The sequence below is a fragment of the Condylura cristata genome, unplaced genomic scaffold, assembly GCF_000260355.1.
Source record: "Condylura cristata isolate star-nosed mole 26May11 unplaced genomic scaffold, ConCri1.0 scaffold00035, whole genome shotgun sequence".
NCBI classification, from domain to species: Eukaryota; Metazoa; Chordata; class Mammalia; order Eulipotyphla; family Talpidae; genus Condylura; species Condylura cristata.
In genome coordinates, this window is record NW_004567136.1 from 3,361,202 (window position 1) to 3,377,601 (window position 16,400).

The 16,400-nt window shown below is 42.3% G+C and overlaps 1 protein-coding gene across 1 annotated transcript in view; it reads right to left on the reverse strand.

Annotated features, from left to right (window-relative positions):
- The window catches only part of GABRG3 (gamma-aminobutyric acid (GABA) A receptor, gamma 3), a 332,100-nt gene that overhangs the window by 107,720 nt on the left and 207,980 nt on the right, over positions 1-16,400 (reverse strand). The window contains exon 5 of the mRNA XM_004693064.2: positions 14,759-14,841. Coding sequence (XP_004693121.1) covers positions 14,759-14,841 — 83 coding nt within the window. The remainder of the gene's footprint in view (positions 1-14,758; positions 14,842-16,400) is intronic.

Sequence of the window (16,400 nt, forward strand, 5' to 3'; positions counted from 1 at the left end):
TACAAAGGAGGGGGTGGGGGTGTTGCTGCCCAAAACACACTGACCTTTACCTTATGATTTAAATGGCCAAAAATAAACACCGATGGAAAGTGCTTTTTTTTTGTACTATCACTAAAGTAAAAATAAAAATCTAGGACGGGGAGGATGGAGTCAATTATGAACAAAAGCATAAACATGGCCTGCAACCCTATGGGGATCCTGAAAACTATGTTTCTGAGAGTCCAGGTCAACCATTTCCCTGAAATGCATTTTTACCCAAAACACAGATTTTAAATTAGGTCTTTCCATTCTCCTCTGTAATAACCCGATAAACTGCGAGCTACAGGAAACTTTCTCAAGACATGAAAATCTGCAAGATTCTGTTAGTCTAGCCAAACAGTAAAGAAATACCCATAGGAAGGTTTGCAAAGGAAGAAAGGCAGAAGTGGGGTCAGCACCGGCCTCAGCAGGAAGCTTTAAAGAAGCCACCCATCTCTTGGGCATGTCCTGTCAGGGGCGCAAGCTGAGGGCGACATTCTTGGTCACTCTTGATGTTCCCTGCATTTGAGTTAAATAATTTCCCTTTGGAGTATCAACTTGTAAAAGTGGGTCTTTTCTGGAGAAATGACATAATCCCTCTTCTGAAAGAGTGATGGTAAACACCAATTCCTTTTGTTCTCTGGCTTTGGGGATGTTTGAGCTTTCATGTCTGTTCAATTCTAACTACCCCGAGTGCGGGAGTATTGAAGGGGTCCCCTCAAAGGGCTCCCGTCTCCTTTCAAATGCTATTTCATAGATATGACTTGGTTTTTGGCCTCTATTCTCCCCCATTCACACAAATTGGGTCCTTTCTGATTGCATTCTCTGCCTTACTTCACATGTGGGGCTCACTAGGGCCTGTCAATTACTTCCATTCTGCAAAAACTGTTGAGAAACTATTTGACTGGCCTCTCTGTCCTGTTCCCTCTCCCGAGAGCTCTCCCTGTGTTCTGTGACACACTGATTATTCTCATCATTCAGGCAAGCCTCCTTATAACTACACAGCTCTCACTATCTCACTGGCAGGAAATAGCTGACAAGTCCCTGCTCCCATCCCGTTCTGAGCTCGAGTCTCTTGTTTGAGCTCACATTGTTATAAGTCTCTGGAACTATCCATCATCTTCTTTTTTTCCAAAATTCCTGCCATCATAACTGTCCATTAAGGCCCAACTTCTGGAACTTAAAATGCCAACTCTCCCTTAATTTTCCCTAATAGGAGTAATCTCCTCACTCTTAAAATGACAGAGGCAATTTTACTTCCCTCACGGCGGCCTGCATTATTTCATATTGATCATTATCTCCACTTAGCAGGCAGAGAGGGGCAAAGTGTTGAGGATCAAGAGCATGGAGTCTGGAGCTTGTCTTAGAATCTTGAGGCATGTGAGTTACTTAAGTACCTTGGGCCTCATTGCCTATATCTGACATGTAAAGAGAAAAATATCACACATATCACATCAAGGACTAAATGAATTATTAATGTGTGAATAGAGCAGTTAAAACAATACCTCACACATAGTAAGTGCTCTATAAATATAAATACTGCTTTCACCTGTCAGCTGGCTAAGACTCTCTTGCATCCTACAGATAGATCTTTGAAGGTAAAGACCAAAAAAAGGCCTTTGAGGGCTTCATGGCAGCAATGCTGAGATTCTCACTGGTTCCAACAATGAATAGTGTGTGACATTTATGTAATATTTTTGAAAATTTCTGACTCTGAATCATTAGCTGTAACTGAAAGAGCAGAGGAGGAGATTTCTGGGTTCAACCCAAACATCAGGGAGGTCGTCACATCCATCCTAAAAATGAGGAAAGGTAGAACTAACTGGAAATCAGTGTTATCACAAAACTAAGTTTGCAAGACAGATGACAGAGTTTGGAGAGACATAGTGAAATTGTCAAGGTGGAGGTCTGCTCTCTGGGGAGAAGGATCTGGTAGGACCACGTCAAAAACAATTCCTTCCACTTTTTCTCCCTCCTTTCCTCCCCCCCTCCCCATCTCATCTCTTCCCATCCCTCCTGCCTTGCCTACTGCCTCTTCTTCCTGCCTTTTGTTTTTTACCCCTTTCTTCCCTTTCCCCACCCTGCTCTCCACTTCCTATCAAGAAACCTGCAACACAGACACCAGGCACCTCACACACCCCCATGGCAGCTCCTCCGGCCCTAACCCTCCCCCCACCCCCTGTAGCCCTGTCCACTGAGCTTGGTCCCTGGAATCCAGAGGTTCATTTCCTGTTTCAAAATCCCAGACACCATTTTTACCACTCAGCCTCTGGATAGGTGTTCCCTGCTTCCCTGCCAGCCCTAAACCAGCTGTGACCCAGTTCAGTGCAAAGGACTCCCCGTGCTCTGCTGAGCAGCCTCTAGTCCTAAGCCAGCGAGGCACAGGGGAAGCCTTGGGAAGATGTTCTGCTTTCTGCAGGTTTCTCCCTTGGGTCCTCTCCCCATCCCTCCGTTGTCTTGTTGTTGTTAATAGACTATATTTTTCAGTCAGTTTTCAGAAAAACTGAGGCAGAGGTACAGAGAAATCCCATGCAACTTCAGGGTGCACTGATGGACAGCATTCCTAACCAGTGTGCATTCTCACACGAATGCGCCGATGACCTGCTTCTCAAGCAGCATTTCTCACGAGGTACCAACGCATCTTGAACAGCTCACATGAGGTAGCCATCTCTACAGAGCAAATAACTATTAAGCACCTACCTTGAAAAGGCGTTTCTGAGCCCACAGTAGATGTGCTCCCTAACCTCTATAAATCAACAATGCCAAACTTTTCTGGAAAATACAAATGTATAGAAAGAGCAATTTATAATCAGAATCTACTGATAGACTTTCTTCCCAATTACGTTATGGCTTCATTGGCCCAGCGAGGGCAAGTTATTTGGTTTACAGATTTCTTTTTTCGTCGTTTGATGCTGTGACAGCCACTATAAAGCAACCCTTAGTCACGGTTTCCGCTCGTCACCAAAGCCTACACAGTCTTCTGTGCTCTGTGACCTTCTTACAGGGATTAAACAGGTAATCACTTGACAAGCGGAATGAAATGCTGGAATTTCTACTACATGATGGGAATGCTGAACTCTCAGTCTGCACGTCCCCCTCTTTTTTCTTTTCTACCCACAAATGATCAGGTAAGCCAGTGGCACCAAGCAATACCAGGTCATGGGAAAGAGACAAGAGAAGTGTGATCACAGACAAACAGGGTCTCAGAATAAATTTGGTAGAAATCCTGTATTCATAGTTGACTCTAAGTTACTGGTGCTTGCTAAGCACGCAACCATGGTTATTACTCAAGAAATCTAGGAGCTGTCCTCCCTGCCCCACCATGGCTGAGATATGCTTCCACCCCTGAGCAGAGAGGGGGACAATGTGAAGCTGCCCAAGAGCCCAGCCAGATGTGCTACTTGGTGCTCAGGACTCACCTAGTTCAGGTAGAACCTTCTAGATCAGGATGCAGGAGGCAGGGTCCTTCTACCTCAACCCTTTGTTTCACTCATTGGAGCAAAGGCAAAGTACATGGAAAAGAAACACCAAGAATTCCCAGTGTCATTTAATAAGATGTTTATGAATGACGTTCACACTTCTTTGGTGAAGAACATATCAGGTTCTCACCTGAAGGATGAACCCTTTCCTTAGGAACCTCCTGAGAACTTGCACTTTCTATTTCACTTTCTCTCTTGAAGGCTTAAGGGGAGACAAGCAGTAGATCTCTCTTATTTTGCCTGCAAATCTATGTTTTCCATCATCTATCAAGGAGGCATAGATGAAGAGGACAGAGAAGACATTTGTAGAATGCCTGCAAGGGGTCATTTGCCTTGATATCGGTTCTCCTTAGCTAATAACAGCCCAGATAAAGGCTAATGTTGTAAGGAAAACTATGCACTTCGGGAGATGAGTTCACATTGCTGCCCCCGGGATACCATGCCCTGGTCTACTACTTTTCCTTCTTTCTCTAAGACTTTTTCTGAGCCTTAGTTTTCTCAAATGCAAAAGGGAGGGGGCCGGTGGGGATGAGGGTGAGAACGCGTTTCCCTGCACGTTGACAGGACACACAGCAGAGGGAGTGTCACTGGCCTCCCATGGCCTGGTGCTGGGTGGGGCATCAGCCCGGAAGAGGAAGCAGCTGTGGCTCTGGGACTGCTGTAAATCTGCCGTGACAGGACCCAAGCACACTGACACTGAGATTTATCAACTGGCATTTACTTCTCTTCCAAATTAATTACCTTGGGAGAAGGGAGCACTGCCTTCGAAAACTTAAAATCAGCCAACGTTCTCAGACACCACGACATTGCTGTACCAGTGTGGTATTTCCTTAATAATTTCTCAGCTCCAGTACAGCTCCAGCTGACAGAGATGTCAAGGATAAAGAGCAGAGCGTATTTCTTTTCTTTTCTTTTCTTTTTTAATTTTTATCAAGAATAGTTTCCTGAGGCAGAGTCACAGCACCGCAAAATACATCTCGTATTTTGAGGTCCGATATCTTTTTGCTCCAAATGTCCTCTTGCCAACAAAACAAATAGTCGTGATACTAATCATTAGGCACATAGACTCAGCAGTTATTCTACTGGGTCCAAAGTGCAGTGACCCTCGCCACTCAGGCAAAGTGGGAAGATGACCTCACCTCACTCACCTCTCCAAGCTGCTGTTAAAGGTGTGGAGGAAACGGCCATGGTGATGGGAAGGGTCAAATGAGCGGATGGTCCTAAGTGTAACAGGACAGTGTTGGGGCAAGTGTAATGCAGTGAGAGAAGGAAACGGGAGACTCCCAGATTCTAGCCCTGAACTCCGAGCTTCACACTGAGCCCCCAATCCCCACCCCCACCCAAGCACAGGCTTGAGGAGGGAGGGCTGGCCCAGCAGGGCACTATCACAGTTCTTTTTTTAATTTTTAAACTTTAGTTCAGTAAATTCATGCATGAGATAAAATGACAAATGCAAACAAAACACCCAAGAAATTGTTATTTGTACCTTACCCCACCCCCCAAATAATACTGTCAAGATTGTAGGTGGGGCAAACGTTTTAAAAGATTGTTTTTTTAATTTGCATCTCCCTTATTACGAGTGATGTTGAACATTTTTTCATATGCCTGTTGGCCATCTGCATTTCCTCTTTGGAGAAGTGTCTTTTTAGCTCTACTGCCCATTTTTTGATGGGGTTGTTTACTTCAATTTTGTTGAGTTTCATCAGTTCTCCATATATTTTTGTGATCAGTCCTTTATCGCTACTTTTGTGTGAGAAAATGTTTTCCCAATTAGTGATCTTTCTGTTTGTTTTTAGATGGGAAACCCGTGGGGATTACAATTGAGATGAAAAAAAAAATGTGAAAAATGATGTAAAAATAAACTTTTTAATAAAAAAAAAAAAAAAGATTGTTTTTTATAAAAAAAATAAAATTGATTAGTAAATGAGTCCCTCCTCTACACTCTCCATCACTCACATTAAAATCCTTTAGGAAAGACACATATAAAACTGGAACAAAACAAAAATCCTGAACTGGATAATCAATAACCAATAGAGTTGTTAGCCTGGATAATCAGTTAGGAGCTTGGCATCTGAAGTCTTTCTACTTTTCTCCTTTTCTCAGGGAAGAGTTGCAGTCTCTCTGCCCTTCTTTCCCTCCAAAAGGCTCCCTAGAGCAGAAATGCCTGAGTTCAGTCCCTAAAAACTAGTTTTCAAGAAGATAATACTGAACTAAAGTGTTTAACAGAACTAAGAAAGATGAGGGAAGGGGCCTTGTCTTCAGAGCCTCGCAGTTTTCACTGTGCAGTTTCCTTTATTCCTCAGTGTTTGTTTGTCTGGCTCAAGAGTACAACAGCACTCATGGGATTATACTGGCTGAGACAGAGGCCGTCTGTCCACTGTAAACCAAAGAGGTGATGACCTTCTGATTAGATTCGCAGTTGCTGTTGCTGAAGCTTTGGTTCTGTCTCCACTGAGTTCAATTTTTGCTTTTTGCGAGATGTAAGAAACATGAAGGGTTTCTGACCTTGTTATTTTTGCAGAATTTACCTTTAATGGATCAAGAATTTCAGTGACACCAAGGACTCTCGGCAGTTCCTTCACATCTGTTTGTGCTGTAGCTGTGAACTTGAGCAGCAGTAGCTGTAGTTCACATCAGCTGCAGTCTTGGAGCAGATGAAGGGTGGTCACCGGTAGGGGTGGTGGTGGAGGTCTTGGCATGCGATGCTTTCCCCACGGGGGAGCAGTTCAGTAAGCTCGCTCTATAAATCATGGGGGTGATTGCAGACCCCCACCAGCATAGGGAGGTCTGGATTAGCATCAGCACTACTGGGCTTCCCAGCCTCTGCTGGAAACAAACATTTCTTTGTGTTTGAAACGTTGACTTCTCTATATTTTTAAAGTGCACTGCATTGTCAAGGCCAAGTCAAGCAAGACCCGGGGAAAGAAGACTGTCCATCACACCCCTGGTTTCGTCTTTAACACAGCCAGAGCCTGCTGTGTCCATGTAACCCTTGCACAGAAGTGTGTTCACTGCTGGGTAGAGTCTTATAATTAGTGAAGCTAAGTCCAGGATGACAGGCTAGTGACCAGTGAAAGTTTAGCTATTTTCTCTTCCCTAGAAGTCCTGTCCCATGCAGATTGTGTCTGTTACAGAGGGATATCCTTGGGGGAACAGCACAACAAAAAAGAAACTGTGCAAATTTCCCTCAAGCTGCTACCACCACTTCCCTACCATCTATGCACATCCTTGGATAAATCTAGAAGGGACATGCCTCCAGTCCCTGCCATCCATGTAACTTGCTGCCACTGTTACCTTGCAGATGAGAGAGGGAGGTGTAGAGAGGTGAGGAAGGTTCTCTGATGTTCTATAAGGAATGAGCAGGCAGTTTGGATTCCAGTGCAGGCAGCTTAGCTTCCAGGTCCTGGGCCCTCACGGTGGGAACTCCCTCCCAACACTATCTGAGGTTGCAGGGTTATTCACAGTAATGATGATGAAATTACTCCTGCCGAACCACTCGGGAGTCCGGGGCAGGCAACTCCCAGCTCAAATGCATCCTGTCATTTAATTCACAGATGGATATCATGGGGATCATTATCTCATTTCATAGAGGAGAAAATAAGGCTCGAGGAGGTTAAACTATGCAAGCATCTACACCATGAGATGTGGGGGCGGGGCTGAGAGCTGCTATTTTTCTGCAGACCTTTCTGACACTTGGCTCATTTCCAAATGCTCTGTATTCAGGATGTGCAGGCAGTATCTCTAGACCCTGCACTGAGACTCAAATCTCACTGTGCTCCACGTAACCCAGCTTTGAAAAGCTGTTGGTCTCCTCACTGCACAGCCCAAGACAACAAGAGCCCGGGTCTGCTCACCATGACCGCGAGGTGTTGAGATCACCTCCTCTGGCACTACTGACTCTCTTGTCACTACACCAGCCTCCCTCCCTCCACCCGGGGCTGGACATTTGAAACAAGGGCAGAGAACCTCCAGGAGTCCCCTGTGTCAGGACACCTGCCTGCACTGTGACTACATCAAACTATGACGTTTCTGCATAGCAAAGTAAACAATCAACACAATGAAAAGTCAGCCTGACAAAAAGGAGAAAATATCTGCAAATCATCTCTCTGATATGAGGTTAATATGCAAAATATGTACAGAACTCACACAACTCCATAGCAAATAACCAAAAAGCCAAAAAATTCTCTCAGACTGCATCAAAGTAGATGGATCTGATTGGATGATGGCGCATATGAGACCTTGGAGTCCACACATGGTAGGCTGGGAACTTTCCTGCTTATATTAGTCAGTGGTCTTCAAAGAAACAGAGCCAATAGGTTAGGCATAGGTGTAATGTCGACAGAGATCTAGACAACGCTATAGATAAGAGGGAATTTATTATGGGTTTTGGCAAGTGCATTTACAGAGTCTGAGTCTCATCTGTAAGCTGGAGACCCAGGAGATCCAGAAGTGTAACTCAGTTCAAGTTCAAATATCTGAGAGCTGACGTCCAGGGGTAGGGGAGCATGGATGTCCCAGCCCAGGTAGAGTGCAAATTACTCCTTCCTCTGCCTCTTTGTTCATTCTGGCTCCTCAAGAGCTTAGATAACGCCCACCCTACTGGTAACAGTGATCTTGACTCAGCCTACAGACTCAAATGGTAGTCTTTTCTGGAGATACCCTTGTAGATACACCCAGAAATCATGTTTTAGGCATCTGGGCAGCCCTTACTCAAGTCAAAATGACACATAAAATAAACCATCACACCTGCCCTGGAAGACAGACTGTCTTTGGAAAATCTCACATCTGAGCGTTTGCTGCAGAGGACACAGGCCTCTGCCGGCGTCTGCTATTTTGTGATTACTCCTCTGGCAGAGGAAAAGGGGTTTCAAGAAGATGTGTGGCTCCTTTCCTGCCAAAGCAGAGGCATAGGGAGCAGCCCCCAAGTGCCAGGACACTTCTCCTGGCAGAAGGCCTGCCTCATCAACGCACCTGGGCTACGGACAGGGACAGGGATTGTGACTCAGTGTATTTTAAGACACACCAGTTCCAAAGCATTTGGATGAGCTGAAAGTAGTTGGTTCCCAACCCAGGTCACATCAGCAAAGATTTAGGAAGGAATATACTTTGCTGCACTTTGCATGCTGCACACAGGAAGAAAGGAGGCATTAGTGAGTCCTAAAAATAAACCTCTTTCTTTGTTTCTACTTCCTCCTGACCAATCAGAACTTGGTGGAGCCTAGATGTGCTGAAGTCAAGTACAGACTTCCCATCCCATCCATTCAGCCCACTCTCCTGTCTTGAGGGGTTAGGACTCAGCTGACCACAAAAAACAGGGGGAGCTCCCGCTCCCCGACTTTGAGCTCCTACTTGAGAAATGAGGCGCCTAGAAAGCCTTTGGATCTTTTATCCAAGTCAACATCCCTCTCAAGATCCCCTCTCAATCTCAAGATTGAGTACATGAACACACTCAATCCGTATCCAAGTCGAACCCCAAGCAAGCATGTCCAGATCAGCATGTGGGCTGGCAGGTGCTCATGTTTCCCAGGGCAGGCGGGGCTTGTCCTCCCCCTGGACTTCATGGAGGGTAGCCGTCCGCTGACCCTACTACCCCCAGTGAACCCAGTGGGGAGCCCAGTGTCTGTGAATTAGGGACACACTTTCACCCAAGGATAGGGGAAACAATGTGACTAGTAAATCTTAGTTTTAATGCTCCTCTAATTCCTTATTTTGGTACTGAATTTTTAGTGACCGCTATGTCTTATCTCTAGTAGCCATTCACCTATCTCATCATCATTCAAATGATAAATGTCACTTTTTGCAGTACTCACAGAGAATACCATACATTTAGATATTGTTCCATTACTTTTCTCCACTCTTTCAACAAGTATCCCCAACAGCAAATGCACAGGAAGTGCTTTAACAAAGGCATTTGGGTGATTCCGAATAACTTGAATAATCATAAGACATTTCTTCATACATGAGACTTAGATCATCCATGCACAAATATATGTACATTTGTAAAGCTTTTGAAGGATTTTTTAAGTTAATCAAGACCATCTCATGGATGGATTTCAAATCTAGAACTATGAAAGTAAAGCTTGCAGAGTATATATAAAAACTGAGAAGGAAATAACAGCAGGATTTGGGGAAAGAGGAATCTAGAACATAACTGTTACCAGACAAAGCACAATTCCAGCTCCATGATATAGGAGAAGATGGTTCAGGACTAAGAAAGGCTAATAGTAAATCTCAACATTTACATAGGATAAAGGTGTCTGGGAGTTACTATGAGCACTAGATAAGAAAAAAAAACAAAACATAGAGACAGAACTTTCTGTTATCCACAGCAGACTGGGGTAAACATTATTAAAGGATGATCAGGACTGGGACCCTAAGTATCTCTTGATTTGTCTTTATAAAAGCAATTTATAAGTAAGTCATAAGTCAGGAAAGCAATATCCTTGTAATATGATATGACAAAGGTTTGAGATATTAAAAGAGATGTGGAATGAGGTATCAGATCTCAACATCAAAAGGAAGCAGAGGAACTCACAGTTAGGAACTCACAGAAATTAGAAGGGTCTGCGTGGTGGCCATTGTGTTACAGGTGAAGTAACTATTCTTGGGTAGATAAGCAAATTCCTGGCACAACAACAGGTTAGTGTATCCTCAGTTCTCTACCGAAACGTCTCATGAAACTGAATAAAGTGGACACAATTCACGTTAGGTCCCAGATGCCATTTCTCAAGAGGCTGGATGCTGGATGAAAAGCTGTTGTTACCCTACCGGACCTAGTGTTATTATGCCAACCTAGTGTGTGTGAGATGGCCTCTAGCTGTGATTTTTTGATTTGCCTTTACTTATCCTGAAGTTATGTTGAGCATTTTTCATGTGCTTCTTGAACATTTGAATATCTTGCTGTAGAACTGTCTCATTTATTTTTTATGTTGGGTTTTGTCTTTTGACTGTTGATTGATAAAAAATGTTTGTATATTCTGAATATTAGATATTTATCAGAAATATGATTTGTGTTTTCTTTAGTTTATGAACACAGATACCCTTTCTATTTAGAATTTCTTTCAACATTTTTTGGAGTTTTCAGTACACAATCTTCTTTTGTTAACTTCATTCTAACTATGATTCTTTTTGATTGTAAATAGCACTGTAGATTTTTTCATCTCTTTTGTGTAGAAATACAAATTATATTTGTATACTGACTTTATATCCAGCAGCAATCTTATTTTAACTCCATTAGATTTATTTATCTATTTCAAGGCCTAACGGTGACTTGTATTTCAGAGTATCTTATGTACATGTGAGAAGGATGTGTATTCTGCATTGCTCATGAAGTGTTCTTCAGGTGTCGAGTTAGATTTAATTTTTTAAAGAATATTTCAAGGTTTCCATTTCCTTGTTGACATGCTTAGTTTTTTAATGCATTTTTAAAAGATTTATTTATTTATGCATACAGAACTGTGGTACAGGCTAGAAGTGCAGGAGTGGTGAGAGGATTCACCAGAGACAGAGTGGGGAGCAGAACAGGCAGATCGACAAAGTACACTGCTGAGGGTAGCAGTGGGCGGGTCAGGAGAAGTCTGCCACACCATGTGGTCACCTCCAGGGTGGGAATCAAACTCATGCTGAAGTGGTTTTAGCTTCTTAGTGCTGTGCTTTAAACCCACTGAGCCACCAAGGAGGGCCCTTAATACATTTTTGAAAGTAGGATATGAAAATACCCAGCTAGTTTGGCTGAGTTACCTAGTTTTCCCCTTCATGTCAGTTAAGTTTGCTTTAAGTATTTTAACTCTCTTGTATTAGGTACATGCATATTTATAATTGCATTTCTTCATATATTCACTCATTTTATCATTATAAATGTCCTTTTTGTCTCTAGTAACAATTTTGAAGTATGTTTGTCTGATATAGCCATTTCAATTATTTTCTGTTTATTAGTCACATGATATAGTTCATTTTATCCTTTTAATTTAAGTATTTTTGTATCTACTAATTAAAATTCAGCCTTATATACAGCACCGATGATCCTGATCTTTTATAGTCTGTCAATCATTGACTTTTGACTGGCATATGATTAAATTCATTGTAATTGCTGAGGAGACAGGGGTTATGTACATTTACCATTTGTTTCCTAAATATCTTATGCCATATTTTTTGCTCTCTTAGCCATCCACTACTGATGTTAAGCAGGTATTTTCTAGTGTACAATTTTAAGCATCTCTTGTTTCTTTTACTATATATTTTTAATGATGTTCTTAGTGGCTCTCTTGAGTATTACAATAACATAACAATCCAGTATGAGTTAATACCATCAATTTCAGTGGAACATATTTAAATAAACTTTGTTCTTTTATAATGTCAGTCTTAGTCCCTCAAGTCCTTTCATTTCAGCCTGAAGGATTTCCTATAGTATTTCTCATAGAAGAGGTTCTCTGGCAGTAATGAGTTTCTGTTTTAGTTTATCTGGAAATGTTTTCCTCTCCCATATTTGAAGAGTAGATGAGCTGCACATGGAATTATTTTATAACACTTGTTTTCTTTCAGTCTTTAAATATGCCATTCCACCACTTTCTGGCCTCCATGGCTTTTCATGGGAAATCAAGTGTTAATCTTAAGGACCACTTAAATATAATGATTTGTTTCTCCCTGGCTGCTTTGTCTTTAGACAGCTTGACTATATCCAAGTATAGGCCTTGCTGAGATGCTCAAGAGTTGAAAACTTCTCTGAGTTTATCCTACTTGAGGCTCATTCAGTTTCCAGGATGTGTGGATACGCACTGTGTAATTTGGTACCTTCTGGTCACTATATATTTTTCTTCCCTCTCTGTCTTTCAGCTTTCTTTCTGATATTTCCCTTATGGACATGCTGGCGAGTTTCAGGCTGTCCCACCAGTTTGTAGTGCTGTCCTCATTTTTCTTCATCCCTTTATCTGTTGTTCTTGGGGTTCTGTAATGAGCTCTGGTCTATAGTAAGTCTGTTGATTCTTTCTTCTTCATGCTCAAATCTGCTATTGAATTTCTCTTGTGAATGTTTAATTTTAGTTACCATACTTTTTCTAATTTTGATTATAGCAATATACACAAAACATAAAATATACTATCTTAATAATTTTTAATGTAAAACTTGGTGATACTAATTAAATTCAGACTGTTGAACAGCTATCACTGCCATCCATCTCCAGGATACTTTTCATCTTGCAAAAGTAAACTTCTATACCCATTAAGCTGTCACTCCCCATTCTCGTTCCCCCCAGACTTTGCCAACTTCAAATATCTTTCTGCTTCTATTTTCTTTTCCAAATGTAAATACTTCAAGAAAGTAAAAGACATAGTGTGTGTGTGTGTGTGTGTGTATGAGAGACGTATTTCATTTAGTGTTATGCCCTCAACTTTCATCTATGTTGTAGCACATCAGAATGTCCTTCCTTTTTTAATCTAAATAATATCCCAATTGTATCTATATACCACACTTTGCTTATATATCTGCTTGTTGATGGACACTTGAGTTGCTGCCATAGAGAAGGGGTTAAAGTTCAGTTGGTGAACTCAGGAGAAACTCTCTAATAAGGGGATTTTCTGTGTAGTTTAGACTACAGGAAAAACAGAGAAGACCTCTTCTCCCCCTGTCCAAAAAAAAAAAAATTCTCAAATTTCTTAAGAATTTAAAACCACAGTCTGAGATCAAGGACATGATTAGAATTCACATCATCTGTGTGGTCCAGGAACCCAGGTCTTGACTTTGATTTAAAGCAACAGCAACACCAGGTAGAGGCAGACCAAACCCTGCTCCAATGAAGCCTCACTGAAATCCCACAGAAAATTTTCCAGGAAACATGAAATCAAATACCAAGTTACTAAACAGAAAAATGAAATGTTACCAGGAGAGAGAGTAAAATTAATCAGCAAATTCTGCAAATTGCTCCCACATACTGGAGTGCTCAGGAAATATAAATAAATAAATTGCTTTGAAATGTGGTGAAGAAGTTAGAGACTATCAAAATTGTGCATATCAAAAGAAATGAACTATAATGTCTAATAGTGAGAATAACCACTGAAATAATAAACTCCATAGAAAAGCTAACAGAATTTCGGACCCCTGTTTGAGAAAACATAGCCTAGGGGGGTCACAGAGAAGGCAAATGGGGAGGAGAGTGGACAAGTCACGAGGGAAAAGCAGACACATCATTGCTTAAGCTGATTCACAAAAACTAGACAACTTGAATGTTACATGACTTTTAAAATAATTAGAGAACATCAGGCTCAAAGGAATCTACAGGCAAGTTTAGTAGACATTCCTAGACATCGGCCATACAGATGTTGAAAATTTAAAGTGTTTAGCGATGTATTAATTTGGAGTCAACTAATTAGTCTCCACCTAAGAACATATATCCTTCATCTTGAAAATCAGCAAATTTTTGCTTTCCAGCTTTTTTTCCTCTGAATTATAAAGTGTGCCTGTCCATTACTTCATATTTGTCTTCTCACTACAATGCCTGGTAAGGAAAGTCGCAAAACCTTTTGCCTGAGATTCCATCATTTGGTTGTCATGACCCATAGGCAATTATACCGAAAGCCAATAAAGTTAATAGAATTTTTATGAGTCATACTTAAGTACCCGTGATCAATATGCTTGAAATGGCTTATCATAAATTCTACACTTAAATTTCCATATTTAGCTCACTAAAAAACTGTGTTCTATAAATGTGCAAATAAATTTGATATGTATATACACATACATATGTATATCCTTAAATGTAGCATGAGTTGTCTTTAATTTTTAATTTAAACAGTGATTTCTAAAATACAATATCAGTCAAAAGCAAAATCCCAGAAGATAGACTACTATAAAAATTATCTTACTTAAGCTAAAAGACACAAGAAAAAAAAAACATTTTAAATAAAAATTTTCTATTTAGAAGACAAGTTACTTTGCTTGAAGATGACATTAAACCTAAAATAAGGAATTTTGGACACCCCCAAAAATATGCACAGCTCACGAGCCTAAGCATTACTGACAAGTCAAATATTCACCAATTCCTGAATCCTTCCATATTAGAAAATTTCCAAGTTGCTCACAACCTAATCAGAACTATCTATTTTGTAATTTGAGTCCTATGCGATCAAGCCTAGAGTGAAAATACCCAGTGCCCAATCTCAAGAAACTATGTACTTCCCTGGTTGTGTGGTAGAGGCTCTGTGACCACTGGCGAGAAATTAGCAGAGACCAAATGCCCTTGGCTCCAGGGTGCCCCAGGGATACTCACAGCTGGAGAAGATCAGCGGGCAGGAGTGCTCGTCCATGGGGAAGTTGTGCAGCTGTAGCTGGCACTCTGCATTGATGGTGAGCCTGCGGGAGATCCACATGTCACCCTGGGCTCACTCAGTAACAGCCGTGTAATGTTCCCACGCAGAGCGAAAGGACTGTCCCTTACCCCCGTGGGCCGGCAGGAGGGGACAGCACCTGCTCTCACTCCTGGTAGCAGTACTGTCCACTCATGCTACTATTCCGTTGCTTCAGTGTTGCTATTTTGTTCTGCTGGAACTATTGGTAGCAGAGACAATTTCAGCTCATGAAATCTCAAGCCAAGTTAGAGAAGAGACAAATAAAAACAATTGCAGTTCTATCCATCCTTGTTTTCGATCTGTTGAAAGTAAACCTTGCCTTCATTTTGAAACTGGCGTGTTCGTTTAAACAGGTATAATTCCAAATTAATACGCATGTAGGAAATTCCCTATTTGGATAACTCTGGTTTACTAAGCAGGTGTTGGAGATAGGCAAGGTGTGTGCTGCCTTCTTCCAGAGAAGACAGCCCTTGGAGGTTCCTGAAAGGGTCCCGGCACAGACCGTGTAGAGTCCGGCTTGCTAGGCTCACTTTTACCTCACTTTATCTTCATAGCCCTTTAAGGCTGTTGAGGCAACACGTCAAGAAACTGGCTCTCTAAATGTAAGTCACCTGCAGGGTTATCTGCTGTAGTGTTTTCTGTTGTTGCTCCTTCAGTGATCATTTCCCTGAAACTTGAAAATAATCTTCAGCTTATTTTTATTTTAATCTGTGCCTTTATCTGCTATAGCTACTTGTTTACCAATACAAGTCACAGATTTCCCCTCACTGTCTGAAATCACCTGCAGTTAGGAACTCGTGGTTCTGGACTTAAGAGCGAAGGAGGGGGGTAGACCCAGGGCCAGTGGGGGCTTCCACTAAGTGGAGGATGCAGGGGCATGGCAGAGAGGATTTAGAGAAGTCACTTTCCCAGATCCAGGCGTGCTGGGCCTGCAGTGCTCTAAGACCTTCAGGAAGAGAGCACACAGACAGGTAGGTCCAGGAAGCTGGATGTCCTGGGCACAAATTGGCAGATGGGAATTCTCAGCATGAGTATGTCTTTTAAATCTGTGGGAACAGACAAGCTCTGACTGACAGTGGGAAGATGGAGAGTGTGAAGTGAGGGAGCAGTGCCGAGGCAGAAGGAGCAGGAGGCAGAGAATCAGCATCAGGGCAGGGTCAGGAGCCACAAAGCTGCAAAGGCTATGACAGCAGCTCTTAGCACATGGTGGGGGTGCCCTGAGCTCCCTCCTGAGAGGAGGGGTCCCGTGCTGACCCGAGCCTAAGCTGAAAAAGCAGAACAGCTGGCTTAGGTGAGGGGGGGTTGCAATGCAGCTCTGTGTTCCACTAGACTCAGACCACTTGAGTGGAGAGAATTTTGAGAGAGACGCGGGTTCAAACCCTAGTAACACTAGTTCCCAGTGGTGACTTTGGATGAGTCAGTTTTCTAAAGTGCAATGCTCTTGCTGAGGCTCACGGAGGACTTTCCAGTCCCCGGAGGGCTCATGCTAAGGTAGCTGCCATATCCAGTGAGGATGCACTGGGACACCTCACGGCGCTTTTAACATGGTCTCATAGCTGATGG